General features: G+C 39.7%; 1 protein-coding gene and 2 non-coding genes across 3 annotated transcripts; 2 read left to right on the top strand and 1 right to left on the bottom strand.

Moving 5' to 3' along the window:
• Nucleotides 1-8054: 8054 nt before the first annotated feature.
• Nucleotides 8055-8126, bottom strand: trnah-gug (transfer RNA histidin (anticodon GUG)). Its single transcript has one exon. It is a non-coding gene; the product is annotated as a tRNA-His (tRNA).
• A 406-nt stretch (nucleotides 8127-8532) lies between these two features.
• On the top strand, nucleotides 8533-8604 carry trnah-gug (transfer RNA histidin (anticodon GUG)). The gene has a single exon. It is a non-coding gene; the product is annotated as a tRNA-His (tRNA).
• A 3809-nt stretch (nucleotides 8605-12413) lies between these two features.
• On the top strand, nucleotides 12414-16212 carry rpl14 (ribosomal protein L14). Its single transcript, XM_085395505.1, has 6 exons — nucleotides 12414-12467; nucleotides 13099-13200; nucleotides 13286-13380; nucleotides 13556-13655; nucleotides 15761-15814; nucleotides 16117-16212. Exons 1-6 carry the CDS (start codon nucleotides 12465-12467, stop codon nucleotides 16174-16176), a joined length of 414 nt encoding a protein of 137 aa, XP_085251631.1. The 5' UTR covers nucleotides 12414-12464; the 3' UTR covers nucleotides 16177-16212.
• The last annotated feature ends 219 nt before the right edge of the window (nucleotides 16213-16431 follow it).

Raw genomic sequence — 16431 nt, 5'->3', positions numbered from 1 at the left:
AAACTCAGAATACACCTAACATTTAGAAATTTCATGTACCATAATAATAATGTTGCAGTGTTCACACCTATTTACACACAAGGCAAAGTGTCATCAAGTATTTAAAACTATGATTTATTGGTGACACAGAGCAGACTGATCAGCTGAACACATACAGTCTTACAGATTTACACTGAATTATGTATTACATAGTATCAGTCAGAATGTTTTTATCATTGCACTCTGGCTTGTTCACTAATATATTTCTTATCAGGTTTATTGATTCCTCCTTAACTAAAACTTACTCTCTGCAGTAGGGGGTGGGGTCTTAAATAACTTTCAGCATTAGAGACAGGGGCGATTTTAGCCCATTTTTAGGGGTGCTTAAGCACCCCCAAAAGGAATCAAAGCACCCCCAAAGATTTCTTACTTTTTTTGACAATATTTGCTCTTTGTGTGACACATTACTAAAAATATAAAAAGCATACAGTACTGTACTTGTTTGAGACGTAACATTTTAACAACAAAAGTATAGATAACCCCCCCTCCCAAAATGGTTTGTTCCAGCTCTCCCCTACTCTGGCTCTAGCGCCGTTGCTGCCAGAGATGGTGGCTGAGACGCAGCGGAGTGGAGGTTTAAGTGCCTGGCTTAAAACAGGACATATTAGCTGCATTTAACCTTCAGTTACTCTTTATATAGTTAGGTAGGAGTCAGACCATGTTTCTTTTTAGCTGAAAAGCATTACACCAGGTAACCTGCAGTGTTGAAAACGTGTTTTCCGACAATGTTAGCTACCCTACAATCCGTCCTGCTCTGTAGTAAAATCAGCGACATTTGACCGTCCTGTTGCTCCCATTGAAATGTATACAGCCTATTTAAAATCTAAAACTTAAAATTGTCCGCAGCCTACTTTTGGTTACCACTGTCCTGTTTGAAATGGATACTAACTAGCTAACTGACTGAATGCCCATTAACCTTATAAACTCCTGGTGTGTGTGTGTGTGTGTACAGAGAGACAGCCAGGTTCATAATGGATATAAGGAAGTTTTTCCAAAAAAAGGAGCCACATTCAGGTAAAAGTGTAAAATCAAATGATCCGTCATTCAAGAATAATGTTGGATCAGTGTTTCAATGTTTATATCTTTTATTAGATGTTCATGTGGTTATTTGCCTTTTTGTTGAAAGTAGACTGAGAGAAGACTTTTTGTTAGTGATCTTATTAGAATTTTTTTCATATTAATGTAATTTTTCATCTAATTGAATACAATCTATTTGTGTATGATTGTCAGTCCAAAGAGGGAGAGAGGAAAGAGGGAACATGAGGAGAAAGTACAAGGTCAGGAAGAGCCAGGTAAGAAAACAGACAGGGAACAGTGACAGGCACAACAGAAACTGTTAAACTGACAAAGAGAAAAAACCTGATTTTACTCACACAATCTGGGAGTTGTGTCCTCCCTATATTAAAGCTGCTATACAGAATCTGCAAAACAAACTGGGTTGAAACATTTTTGACCCTCTTTAACAACATTCCAACATAACATTATCATTGATTGGGGAGATTAAAATTAATGATATATTTTTATGTGGTTCAGCCACAACTCTACTAAAACCTCAGCCGCAGTACATACATTACATTTGCACTCTATCAGAAAGTGCCAAACAGCCCTGGTGGAGTGAGGAGCTTTAAAGAGAAGCAGATGCTCTGTTTATATTCTAAAAATGTTTTAAGCTTGTTTCAAAGATTCTGTACAGCAGCTTTAAATGTTTTCCAAAAGCACACATACACTTAACTTATCAGTGTTTCTCAAACATTTTACAGTGTGTACCACCTGAGAAAAATGTCAAGCTCTCCTAAGTACCGCTATGAAAGCATGAAAGTCATAAATCTTACAACACAAAATTAGTATTATTAAATTAGTTTCTGCAATAAAGATTTTTTTCATACATTGTATACATTCTACCACAGGCAAAGTTGCCTCCATTTTTATAGTTTTTATTAATATTTTGTAATAATTTATTTGTAATAATTTATTCTGTTTTGGGAGTGTTTTTTATGTATTTGTATTATATTATACATACACATTAAAAGTGAATATCTGTCCAAAAAATGCACTCAGTTTACTTTTTACTCACAATGAGCATCATTCATTATTCTCCCCCAGTAATTAAGGTTAGGATATGTATTTTTTTCTATCCCAATCCATTCTTCTTTTGCAGCATTTAAATAACCCTTATCAGATTTGATGGTTTTGTTACAGACTTTTCAAAAAAGTGTTTTGCTTTTCTTTCACAAATGTGGGGATTAAATTGTGTTAAAATGTACAAAACAGTGATGTCATGTTTTGTGATGAGGACCCAGGGACAGAGAGACTTGATGAATTTAAGAATCTTATGATTTAATAAAGAAATTTGCAGACTTGCACAGAGATGGTAAAATTATGATGACTGATAACGGAGACGAAGATAACAGACGATGAGGACAGGGAGGAACAGGGGTTTAAGTGCACCAAGGAGACAGTCAGAGAGAACTCGGGACAATATTTAAGGATGCAGGGACTGACAGAGACAGGTTTATCTTGCCTGGCTGGGCAGCTCTCTGGGTGCTCAGCACCCCCAAAGTTCTGATCCTAGAACCGCCCCTGATTAGAGATGAAAAAAAAAAAAAAAAACACGACAAGAAACCCATTAATTGATCCATTAATTACTTGCACATGGTGTTACTATTGTGCTCTGGATCTTCTGGCTTCACAGAGTAACATGAGAAGAAAAGCAGTTCTCACACTCTGAAGGCCAATTCCATCTTCTCCATCACTTCCTCTTTAAAGCTACTCTACCCACCAAGCACCATCCACCATCAAATCAGGAGACTGGTGATTATTATATGAGGTAGTGAAAGTTTGTTTAATTAATGTTGAGGCTACAGATGAATCTTTTCTATTCTGTGTGGATTCGCATGTTAACCCTCAGGTCAGACTTAGAGCTGAATGTTTTTCCACATTCTGAGCAGCCAAAGGATTTCTACCATGTGTGAATCCTCAGGAGTTGTTTCAAATTTCCAAAGAGGCCAAATGTCTTGCCACACAGGGCAACTGAGTGGTTTCTCTCCTGTGTAGCTTTTTTTGTAGTGATGGGTCAGTCGCAAACGAAATGGCTCTTAGAGCTGACTCTTTGAAGTGAACGATGCAAGCCGTGGGGTTTTTTTTTCTTTCTCTTACCCTCTCTCTCACTTTTTTTCGCTTCACGCTGCACGTCACTCTTGTGTTTCTGCTGAGCAGAGACGGGAGGGGCGCAAACATAGCTGGACTGGCCATCGGGCATACCGGGCATTTGCCCGGTGGGCCGATGGTAATTTTTCGTTTTAAATGGGCCGATGTTTTGTTGTTGTTGTCTTTTTTTTCCGTAACCGTGTAAACAGTGAAAGGTGGCGGATTGGACAGATGCTGGCAAACGTGTAAAAATAACTCAATTGTTTGGTAGTGGCTATGGTGGAGCTTTCACAGATTCAGTAAAATTAGCAAGTGGTGGAGGCCAGCAGGTGGATGGGGGAAAGGGGAGGCGGAGGAGGAGAGACCCAAGGCGGCCGCCGGTCCGACTGTCAGGTGAAATGAGCTTCAGGTAAGAAGTTATGACCTGCAGTCTATCTGGGTCAGATATAAACCAAGTTTAGGTGGAGTTTATTTTCGTTGTGCTAACTTTTTACAGTCAGTTACAATAACTCGTACTGCGTACTAGCTAGCATGATGGAGTTTCGATACAGTTGGGCGGGTGCTATGATGTTACTGGTGAACTTTATTTTATTCATAAGGTTAGTTAGTCGAGTTGCCTATACCTCTGGTATTCAGAGTTAATATTACGTGTTTTGTATTGAGCTGAAAATAAACGCGATTTGTTCTGTACTTCAGCTACAATAAAAAAAAAGACAAAAAGCTGGATTTATTCTGTCTTTATGCTGTCAGCTGCCTCTTCTCTCATTCTCCCCCCTCCCTCTCCTGCTGCTACTTCAATCATGAAACTGATCAATGATCAGCGTTTCTGCCGCAAGTCCCGTCTCTCTTGCTTGTTTATCTCCCGCTTTGTGCCAGAAAGAGGAAACTAGCGGAGGTCGCGTTAAACAGCAGAAGCACCTTTAAACTGACAGCTGGTAACTGTGCAATGGCGGGTCTAGCAAAGTTTTGCCAGGGGCGCCAGGTAGGGCATTAACAGGGAGAGGGGGGCACAAAGAAATACTTTTCTTTCTTATTCTCATTTAAAATTTCAAGCTTTTAACAAATAATTATCCGAATCTTACAACCAAAGTTTTCATCTGATGTCAAATTTATAGAAATTCATTATTGTACATAGTAAGTTTTTTTCAGGGTCCCAACATAATTACTTCAGAAGAAAGTACTGTACATGATGCCAGTATTTTCCCACATTTTCTAGATACTGTACTAGTACTTTGTGTAAAATGCCATCAAAAAGTCAGTTAAGTTTTATTCTTTCTCACCTGTCTTTCTGTCTCCATTCACTTTTTAAAGGTTGCCATGTTAGAAAAAATATTTTGCCCTGCCATGCTGTTTATTGATATGGTAAATAAATAGTTTATGAAAATATCACTAAATCTGTCAATTATTATTTTTAATATTCAGTAATGGTCATGTCTTACATCTAGTCTTTTCTGTCTTAATGTCAGGTTTCCACCATATGTTGTAGATAGTTCAAGAAGTTAACTCAACCAAGCAGTCTTTGGGTTTCGGCTAAGTACTGTTTAGAATACCAGAATGGGGAGGATGGTGTAGGTTTAAGTTTATTAGATTGATACATATGTACCAACAAGACAGTGTACATCACTGTCACAACAACGTTTGTTTTCATTCAAAGGCTTTATGGTTTTTCCTGTAATACCTGGTGGGCTGGTTTCTAGTCAAAATGCCCGGGCTGATTTTTTTGTCCCAGTCCAGCCCTGCGCTTAGGCACCGTGTTTCCTGCCAGGTAAGCGACGCTCAGCAACGTGGTGACGTCATTCGGGGCGACTGGAATCGATAAGGGAATCGTTTGCAAAAATGGCAAACAATTCCAAGGAATTGAAACAGTGGGAACCGGTTCTCAACAGGAACCAGGTTTCGATACCCATCCCTATTAGTGACCAGTGTTGGTCAAGTTACTTGAAAAAAGTAATCAGTAATTAATTACTGATTACTTCCCCAAAAAAGTAATCCCGTTACTTTACTGATTACTTATTTTCAAATGTAATTAATTGCTTAGTTACTTAGTTACTTTTTAAAAACACGATTTACAACCTGAATAGGTGATAAAGTGATAGATCTTTCAGCCCAATTCTACTTTTTCTACATAATCCATCATACAAAATGTAATCAAATGGAAAAGTCTCTTTTTAAAACTTGTTTTATTAGTTTTAATCTTTTAACTTTATGCATTGAGCAAAAAATGTAATTATATGCAACATTCTCTGACTGGAAGAAATTTGTTTAATATTCAAACCTATTTTCTGCACATTCCAGCACATAAAATAAATATATATATATATATATATATATATATATATGTGTGTGTTTACACTCACTCTTTGAGATGCAAGTAAAGCACAGCAGAAAATAAATAACATCAAAGACTCAGCGGTCCTGTTGCTCTATTTTCACCTGTAAAGCAGGAGTAGGGCAGGTGGAGGTTTACCCTGGTGCAGGTGTGCCGCAGCGGTCAGTTGAAGAATCCGTGAGTTTCTCTGTGAGTTTCCCATTACGTGGTAGCGCACTCAGTGCTTGCTTGGAAGTTTAGGAGTTTTTTTGCTGTAAAAAGAAGTTTTCTTCCCACGCACAGCGGATGCTAATGTTTTTGTCACTTTTTATGGAATCAAACTCAAAGTAAGGTCAGTACTTCCACACTTTAAACGCTGCACGCTCACATTCTCTCCCGCACTCGATATATTATCCATTGTTGCTCTGCACACAGCTGTTGTCACAAACGTCGCACTTGCTTACGTCACTGTCATGAGACATTCTCGCAAAAAATCACGGTTTTAGTAACGCAGCGTTCCTACGGGAAAGTAACGGTAATCTAATTACCGTTTTTGCAATAGTAATCCCTTACTTTACTCGTTACCTGAAAAAAGTAATCGGATTACAGAAACTGAGAAAACCACTGATAAAGGTATCAGTTTAAAAGGTATACATTGCCCCGTCCTTCAGTTATCGCATAAGAACATTTTCAGAAAACTTGACCTCTGACTTTTACCTTGAGGTTGAGAAAAATCATAATTACTTCTTTCTTGAGCTATCACATTCACAAGATTTACAGAAACCTAAAAAGTGCTTCAGTAAATATATTGTTATTGTGCAGGAGCATCACAAGCATTTAAGTTTTTGAGAAAAACATGTCAAATTGTGAATGTGAGTATGAGCACACAGAAAGGAGATGATAGTGGACATGAACAAGAAGAAGAGGCCTCGCCAGCCGCTGTTTATCCAGGAGAATGAAGTGGAGAGGGTGAGCAGCTTTTGGCACCTCAGCTTTCACATCAGTGAGGACCTCACTTGGACACTGAACACCACACAGCTGGTCAAGAAGGCTCAGCAGCGGCTGTATTTCCTGAGGAGGCTGAGGAAATTTGGTATGTTGGCCAAGATCCTCAGCAGCTTCTACAGCTGCACTGTGGAGAGCACATTGACCAGCCGCATCACTGCATGGTATGGCAGAACTACTGCTATGGATTGCAAACGCCTGCAGAGAGTGATAACAACTGCGGAGAAGATCATCAGGACTCTGCTGCCCTCTCTGCAGAGCATCTACCATCGCAGAGTCCAGAGGAGACCTGCCTCCACCCACAAAGACCCCACACACCCTCAACACGAACTGTTCACACTTCTGCCCTCGAGACGAAGGTTTAGAAGTGTGAAATCCAGAATGTCCCGACTCAACAACTCCTTCAGCCCCACTGCTATCAGACTCCTGAACAGCTGACGTAACTCAACTGCAATTTGCACAACAGGGGACGTTGCACACTAAGTTCATTTTGCACATTAAGCTCCTTTGTACATCCATCTACATTGACATCTGCATACCTCACTTGTCTACACTTATTTTTGTACTTGTGTTTTTATCTTTCGTTATTTTTATCCTTATTTTTATCTTTATTTATCTTCATATTTTTTCTTATTTTTATACTTATTTTTATCTTGTTCCTTTAACCCTTACCCTAACTTGGCATTTGCGTATGGACAGGAAAGGAAGAATTTCATTGCACAGAGAAATGCTATTTCTTCTGTATACATGACAATAAACACTCTGAATCTTGAATCTTTGAACAACTCGCTCGAGGAAATGACACACAGTCAGGATTTCTTTGATTCTTTATTTAACGTGAAACATTGCCAGCTTGGGGAAAAAACACAGGGTGATCCTGAGATTTAAGGAACAAACAGCAGCTTCAGATAAGACTTTCTGGTAGCTGAGATCAGCACCGTGTTAAGGACAAACACTTTGACCAGACTTTTGTGCGTGTACATTTTTATCCACAAAGTTCTTAAAAGGGTGCAAAACCCATCAGAGTATGGATGACATGTAACAGTAAAAGACACTGAATTTTAGGTTAGATTTAAGATTTCCAACAAAGACATAACACAGCCACAAAAATAAAAGGGTTAAAGTATTTAACAAAAAAATCAAAATGATCTTTAAAAACAGCTGTTTGTATCAAGTTAAAATATAAGAAAATGTTTGGTTTGTAGTGCCACCTTTTGTGTAGGAACACATGAGTAAAAATGTCATTGATCCAGCGTTGATGAGTCATATCAAGAAGTCAAAGCCTTTATGCCTTAGACTTTATGGACGCAGCTTTTTGTCGTTAATTTCTGAACTCGTGTGCTGCTTTTCCCTAACTCAGTAAGCCGTTGTAGAAATGACAAAATAAAGTAAATAGTGCACAGCGTGCGGTTGCTTTTTGTTACCCACTGATCACCGGTTACAAGTTGACTTCTTAAATTAACCTGTTTTTATTATTATATCAAACGTCATGTATCTGTTTTTGTTTCGACTCTTGTGCAAATTTCAGACAGGTGCTTTAAAAGCTTCACCTCAATGCCGTGACCCGGATTCGAACCGGGGTTGCTGCGGCCACAACGCAGAGTACTAACCACTATACGATCACGGCTGGTCAGAAAATGATCATCTGCAATCTTTATTGTGTTTATTCCTTCATATCGATCTCAAACTCTGTGTCTACGGTGCGCACATTTACGCACGTGGCACAGTAACAGTATCTGCATTAACACAGGGACCTCGCGTGGTCTGACCGTAAATACATTTTGGTGCTCTTCTGCACATCGTGCAGGTCAGATGTAACATGCAGATTCCAGTTTTTATGGTGAAGTAAGAAAAAAAGAAGCAAGATCCAGACTGTAACTGGCAGTGAAAAGCACGAAATGTTTGTAGTTCTAATGTTGATACGACCTAAGCGTGTCAAACTTAAAACGTACAGTCCTGCTTAGTGGGTTTAAAATGGACTCCTGTGGATTGGAGGTGACTGACTACATGGACTTTCAATCTGCAGCTGACCAGCCGTGATCGTATAGTGGTTAGTACTCTGCGTTGTGGCCGCAGCAACCCCGGTTCGAATCCGGGTCACGGCATTGAGGTGAAGCTTTTAAAGCACCTGTCTGAAATTTGCACGAGAGATGAGACAAAAACAGATACATGACGTTTGATATAATAATAAAAACAGATTAATTTAAGAAGTCAACTTGTAACCGGTGATCAGTGGGTAACAAAAAGCAACCGCACGCTGTGCACTATTTACTTTATTTTGTCATTTCTACAACGGCTTACTGAGTTAGGGAAAAGCAGCACAAGAGTTCAGAAATTAACGACAAAAAGCTGCGTCCATAAAGTCTAAGGCATAAAGGCTTTGACTTCTTGATATGACTCATCAACGCTGGATCAATGACATTTTTACTCAAGTGTTCCTACACAAAAGGTGGCACTACAAACCAAACATTTTCTTATATTTTATACTTAATTTTTTTATTTGAATAACTATTTTACTTTATTACTTTTATTGTTTTTGAGAAAATGTGACATAACTTGATACAAATAGTTGTTTTTATCTTAATTTTGAATTTTTTAAAATACTTTAACCCTTTTATTTTTGTGGCTGTGTTATGTCTTTGTTGGAAATCTTCTGTTCAATCACATTTGTTTTAATTCAGTGTCTTTTACTGTTACATGTCATCCATACTCTGATGGGTTTTGCATCCTTTCAACAACTTTGTGGATAAAAATGTACACGCACAAAGTCTGGTCAAAGTGTTCGTGCTTAACACGGTGCTGATCTCAGCTACCAGAAAGTCTTATCTGAAGCTGCTGTTTCTTCATTAAATCTCAGGATCACCTGTGTTTTTTCCCCAAGCTGGGAAGGTTTCATGTTGAATGCTTGTGATGCTCTTGCAGTATAACAACACATTTACTGGAACACTTTTTAGATTTCTGTAATTCTTGTAAATGTGACAACGCAAGAAAGAAACAACTAGAATTTTCCTCAACCTCGAGGTAAAAGTCAAGTTTTGTACTGTCATCAGAATAATGTTTGGAAACTTGTTGCCTCAAAAAACCAGTACTGAGTACTCACTCTACTGAGCCGGTGTCCTACACTGGCTCTCGAGGCCTGGAGTTCCCTGCCCCTGCTTTAAAGAGAAGAAGCAAGAAGCACAAACCTCCAAACAGGAAGTGGTGAAAGGTGTTCCACATGTCTTGCAGGGCTTCTGGGAATTTCCTCCTCACGCCCTCTTGAACATGTCCTCTCAGAGTCTGAGCAGACTCTCCACCAGTGTCACAAAGACCCTTTTGGATCGAGTCTTCAAAACTCTCACAGCAATGGAGAAAAGGCCGTCTTCTCCCGCTCCATCAGAAACGACACAGTCCAGACCATCCTGACAAAAATCTGAGAGAAATATCCACAAGAAACTCTCCTCAACAACATTGCAAACTTTGCACCAGTTCTGCTCACTACAATCAGACTATCAGACGGGCATCTGTGCCACCCTCCTGGGAAGAGCTGATGAGAGCCCCAATCAAGGGGTCACCCAGCAGCCACGGAGCAGAAGCCAGAGGGGGCTGCAGTGATGTGCCCGCGGTGTGCAGTGATGTGCCCGCGGGCTCTGCCGGAAGTCAGCTGTGCCAGAGTAGACCGAGCCCCAGCCCCAGAGCCCGCAGAAGGGGCCCGACCCACCCCGATAGCTAACTGAGAACAGGGGTGTGTGAAGACCCCATAACTCCCTCCGTCTAGCGCAGTGTTGCTGCACGCTGTTCTAAAGCAGCGGTCCCCAACCCCCGGGCCTCGGACCAGTACTGGTCCGTGAGTCGTTTGGTACCGGGCCACGAGAGTTGAGGCTCAGGTGTGAAATGTATGGTTTTCAGGGTTTTTATCGGTTTTCACCGTTATTTTGTTATCGTTTTGATCGTTAACTCGGTTTTCCTGGGTCTTTTCACGTGTGTTATGAATAAATCTTCTTTTTTTCAGTACCGGTATTAGTTTTATTTTGTTGTATTTATCCGCGACACCTTAAAGGCTGGTCCGTGAAAATATTGTCGGGCATAAACCGGTCCATGGCGCAAAAAAGGTTGGGGACCGCTGTTCTAAAGTGCATTTAAAACATGGGAGGGCATGGTGTTGTTAACAGGACATATTGGCATTATTATTTTTAAGAGAATCTGAACTTGTTCTTACAGCTAACATATCAACAACAGTAACTGAAAAAGGTAAATGAAATAAAAAAGTTTCCAATAACAATAACAATGCTCCACATCTTTGTTTTTAAGAGTCCACATATAAGTTTCCAGATAGCAGGATTTTAGTGTTTGAGTATTCTTCAGGACTTAAGAATATTAACAAAAGGAGCATCTTCACGCCACAAAGCTGATCAGAACCACACATGTCTTCCAACATCCACAGATCTGTGTTTTACAATTAAGAGGAAGTTTGCATGATGTTTTCCAAGTGCTCAAATCCTCAGAGGCCTATTTAGGAATAGAGTTGTACTGATCCAACATGAAAAAAATATCAGCATAAATGGCTGCATTACAAAAATAGTTATTTAGATAAAACATAACTTTAAATTTTCATTAATGGTTGCTCATGCATATGTGAAATAGAGTCCCAGATAATTTGGTTTATTTATTTCTAATTTATTACTTCAGCCAAAGTTAAAGCTTCAGTGGACAAAAGCAATTTAATCTTTCACAATCAAGCTCTTTTAAGTGCGAAAAGGAAAACCCAGCTGGGTAACTGCAGATTACCCAGCTGGGTTTTCAGTACCTGACCAGAAAAATGTTGGATGTAAATTACATCATTTAAATAGCTGCATTACTGTATTGTGGCATTTCTTAGGCATATGTTAAAAGCGAGAGTAAAACAATTTCTTAATAATTTTTACATCACAAATACGTTAATGTAGTAGAGAGAAATTATGCAGGTCACAGCATAAAAAAGTAAAATCTAATTCCCTGAACTTAAAAAAAAAAAAGGAAACTCATTGCCTCAAAAAAATTGTTTTCTCTACTCATGTCATTATGAGTAGGCCTCAGTTCCCTGCTTTTCAAGAATGGGGGTTTAATGAATTAAAAGAATTTGTGTGTCTTGTCAGTCACAAAGTAAACATGCTCTTCTTTTATTTTTAACTCTAAACATTTTATTAAATAGGACTTTATCCATCTACAGGCCGAGAATGCCACACAACATGAAGGGGATCAGTTACGTTTCACACTCCTTTTATTATAAATAATCAAATTGTTACATGTTTAAATTTACAAAAAAAAATGTCAAAATCAGTGTGTTAATGCTAGCTTATTTTAATAAACACAGCTGTCATATAACAAAGTAGAGTGGCACTAGGGGTGGCACATGCCACCCCATGCCAACACAGTAGAGCCGCCTCTGATATCTAGGACAGGTGTGTGTCATGGTGGTCCATAGGCAGATGTCAATAAACACTATTCTACTACTTCCAAGCACTTTACAACTTGTTGTCTAATGTGTGCCTTTCGATTGATTTTGTATTTATGTATATTTTTTTGTTTTGTTTTGAATAAATTTCTCCTGTGTGCTATTTATTCTTGCACCTAGTATTTATATTTTAATCCGGCAGAGGTGGTGTGGAGCACCCAACATTTGGTTGTACATGTACAATGACAATAAAGGTCTATTTTATTATATTCTATTCTGTTCTATTCTTTTCTAAGTAGGAGAATGATACGCGGGTAAAGCAAACACCGTAACAATTCCGAAAATCTTCAAAGGGATGAAGCTCCTTAATCTGATGCTCTTCTGTTACGCTTTTTATAACATTGTAGTCTATGTCTGCATTTCGGAAAACGCATGAAAGTTTCTCTGTCACTTCCAAGTGACTCCGTCACTGCGCATGTGCCAGAATGAACCGGAAGCCGTATGTGCGCCAGGCGGAAGCTCTAACGTCCTTTCTGCTCCCGGACTGCCATCATGGTGAGTTCGCCATGAAAGTGTCAGAGATTTAATATCTTTTTTTTAATGTAAATATGTAATTGCTGTGGGAAAAAATGGGGCCGTGTGTACTTTTAAGGCACTAATACACACATCTATGAGGTTTTTGTACAGTACTGTGTCAGTTTTGCGTTTTTAATGAGGTATTTGTAAGATGTCGGCAGTTCCCCGCAACACAACGTGGTCTATCAGGCTGAGTGGGCCTGAGAGCTGAGAGGGGAAGCACGCTCAGTTCGTAGACTTAAATCGCGTAACATAAATCTCGCTGGTTGGGCGTAGTGTGATTTTTAGGTAACTTATAAAAAACTGTTAAACGCACCCTTGTGTTCGGTGCCTATCGTAGTTAGCAGAAACAGTGGCTAGCTGACGTTAGCTAATTGGTACAATGCATCGCCGGGTAGTCACACAGTCTCCTTAAATGCCCCTTATATATATATATATATATATATATATATATATATATATAAAGGTTTTCGTATGTTCTGTTTTTAACGTTAAATTTATTTAACAAAGCTTGTAAAGCACCTATCTAACCAAACAAAAGGTGCCCAGCTTCCTCCTCAGCCTCTCGGCACTCTGGTGAGCAGTGCTCTGCTCTCTTTTTCTGCTCCAGGTGTTCAAGCGCTTCGTTGAGATCGGCCGTGTGGCCTACGTCTCGTTCGGACCCCATGCTGGCAAGCTGGTGGCCATCGTGGATGTCATTGACCAAAACAGAGTGAGTGCTCTGGATTATAGCTGGTAGGTCAGTGTGGGCCCCTACATTTGACTTATTGATGTGAACTGTCTTTTGTGGTTTCTAGGCTCTTGTTGATGGTCCCTGCACAGGGGTGAGGAGGCAGTCCATGCCCTTCAAGTGCATGCACCTCACAGACTATGTCATCAAAATTCCCCACAGGTGAGTGTGGATAGTGATCATATTTAGTAATGGATATTCCAGCTATGAACAGGGCTGTAGAGCGCCGATGGGAGCAAGAATCTGGTTGTGTTTTGGTGCTGCTTTAGGTGTATATAATGTGAAACAGTAATGATCACCCATGTTATCAGTACTTAACATTTGTGGTGGTCCACAGTGCTCGCCAGAAGTTTGTGAGGAAAGCCTGGGAGAAGGCCCAAGTCAACGAGAAGTGGACGGAGAGCAGCTGGGCCAAGAAGATCGAGGCAAGACAGAAGGTAAGGCCGTGTTTCACTTTCTAAAGTTTTTAAATTAGTGTTATGGGAGAAAGGGGGACACTTAAACACTGAATTAAATAGTCTTTAATATTGTTTTAATGGCAAATCCAAAATAGTTTTGGAGGGGGGGGAAAGGAGGACGCGGATGTGAAAACCCATCATTAAACATCTCACGTCTGTCTGCTGGGTTGATAGATGTGATTTCATTATTTGTGATTTATTGATGGTGAAGACATAATCTCATTAAACGTGTGACCAGTGTGGTCTAAGATGCTGCTTTCTTGCAATATGATTCCAGTTGTTTGTTGTACTTGTCTGTTCTGATGTTTGCAGTGGTAATGACTTCAGTTGGTGGTGGAAGCTCACCACCTTATCAATAGCTGTAGAAAATACTGAACTGGTTACCACATAGTTCACATAGACCAGTCTGCCAGCACCAGTTTCATACAAAACTTTTTTTCAGTCAAATGAAGCTATACCACATACAATACACAAAGAAAAACTATCACAGTATTTTGGGTGGTACTTACAGAACTGTTTCCAAAAGGTTCACGTCTGAAGACATAAGATTACACAAATGCCTCTGAGGGTTTAACAGCAATGTTGTGATACCTTGTAGTAGAGCAGGGCGATATGACCAAAAATATTTATCACGATATACATTTGAAAATTTGCGATAACGATATAACTGACGATATAATTGACACCAGACAAAATACTTTACAACTCCACAACTTTATTAGTGCAAAAAACCCCATCACTGTATTTTCACATAAACAAGCAGCTGTTTTTTATGTGCATTAAAGTTATATAAAAACGTAACAATGCAAATTCCTTGCTGACAGTTTAACCAAAATGCATTTCGAGTGGAAACTGGCCGACATATCCTCAGCATAACCATGTATAATATCCACAAAACTTAAAAAGAGGTTATACACACACAATACGGTAATATTATGTTGAAGCACAGTACGTATCACTCCGCGAGGCGCCTGCCTAATATAGCTGTAATGCTCTGACATTCCATCAAGCGGTGCGGGTTCGTAGCTTAGCAAAGTCGTACTGAAACATTTGACAGATTTTCGAGCGCCGTGTGTACGACATGAAATCGTTTCGAGGTCAGTAAACACAACCAGAGTTCATACATAAGGCACACGGGATAATAAGGGGCACTGTCGATTTTCAGAAAAATCAAAGGATTGATTTTAAGTGTGCCGTATTTTCCAAACAACACGGTAATAACGACGGCCCGCTAGCATGCTGTACCAAAAATAGTGCTTTGTTGTGTATCTGACGGACGAAAGCTAAACCAGTTCCACACCACTGAAGCTGCAGAATTTTTACAAACAAATTCTGGTTCATCGGTTTCATTCAACGATCCGCTTTCGCCCTTCTTATTCTCCGTCGCCGCCATGTAAACATAGGAACTGCGCATGCGCGTTTTACCCATGTTCTATCGCGATATTTCATTTTCCTATCGTTGCCCAAAATTACACTGGTATTACCGTGAACGGTATGATATAGCCCAGCCCTACCTTGTAGCTCACTTAGTGTGCACCTTAGAGGTTAAGGTCGGATCTGTCATTACTAAACAAAAGTTAAACAAAATTGCTGTGTACACTTCATTTTTGCGTGACTGTGTAACAGATTGTTCTAGTCTAGTTGGTCACAGCAATGCAGAAGATTATATATATATGGCGACATATATAAAATGGGTTCATTACTAGGACAAATATCTTCAGTGCAGATTGGAATTACTTCAAATGCTTAAAATAATCGACAGTACGATGAATCAAATGTGGCGAGCAGAGTATTCACACCTTAACCAAAGTTCATGAAGTCTCAGATCCAGAACAAGGATGTCTCGGTGAGCCTGAGAAGGGTTGTGGAAAGTATCTGCCCTTACTTTCTTAGACCCCGGAGCCTGTGATGGGAAAGGTTTCGAGCCTGGTGGAAGTTGTTGTGATGGAGATTCAGTGTTGGTACTTGTGTTTTACTTTCACCTGTTTGGCCGTCTGCCACAGCTGAATGGATTCTAGTCAGACACAAAAAAGCAAACCACCCCCAGGCGCTCTCTGACCCTTGCCTCTTGGATTTCTTTGCAGAAGGCCAAGATGTCTGACTTCGACCGCTACAAGGTGATGAAGGCCAAGAGAATGGTAAGTGTGGCAAAAACACAAAATGCCTCAAATATGTGAGCCAAGTAAGCAAGCAGAGTGGCTTCAGATTATTCCTGAGGTTCAAACACTGGAACCCTCAGCTCTGATATTTCCTGCCTGTTAAACATGCTCTTTGAGGCTGCACTGTCACTATATACACACATGGTTAGAGCTTCTGAGGTTAGTGGATAGTGATTTAGTTAGTGATTGTGCCAGTAAGCAGGGTGCAGGTCAGTAGTGTTTATCCTCCAGCAGTCACTGAATATTTTTTAATGCATTCTGTTTTGTTTTTTCCTTTGCAGAGGAACAAGATCATCAAGCATGAGGTGAAGAAGCTGCAGAAGGAGGCTGCAAAGAAGTGAACAGTTTCTACAAAATAAATGTCCTGTTCAATTGTTCTCCTGTTGTCTTCTCTTCTTTTATCATCAGATTGAAACTGCTTTAGACCTTTAAACCTGAGCTGCTGGTACATAGAAATACCAAAACCCAAATTTTGATATGAGGACATTATCCCTAAAGTTTCCAAAGCTTCTGTGAACTCAGAAAAGTAACTGATGTAAAAACATAGAGCAAAGTAATAGAGTAAATGTTCTTAAAGTATTGGGTAAAATTTGTAA

This window comes from Rhamphochromis longiceps, linkage group LG22, assembly GCF_057381845.1.
Source record: "Rhamphochromis longiceps isolate RC_006_pf linkage group LG22, R_longiceps_female_GT1.1, whole genome shotgun sequence".
In the NCBI taxonomy this organism is placed as follows: domain Eukaryota; kingdom Metazoa; phylum Chordata; class Actinopteri; order Cichliformes; family Cichlidae; genus Rhamphochromis; species Rhamphochromis longiceps.
The sequence above is the reverse complement of the archived record's forward strand: the minus strand, read 5'-3'. Positions and strand labels throughout refer to the sequence as shown.

Bases quoted from the DNA above. Each gene is read 5' to 3' on its own strand.
- rpl14 (XM_085395505.1), top strand. The intron at 13,381-13,555 runs GTGAGTGTGGAT...GGTGGTCCACAG, and splicing joins GTCATCAAAATTCCCCACAG to TGCTCGCCAGAAGTTTGTGA. The intron at 13,656-15,760 runs GTAAGGCCGTGT...ATTTCTTTGCAG, and splicing joins AGATCGAGGCAAGACAGAAG to AAGGCCAAGATGTCTGACTT.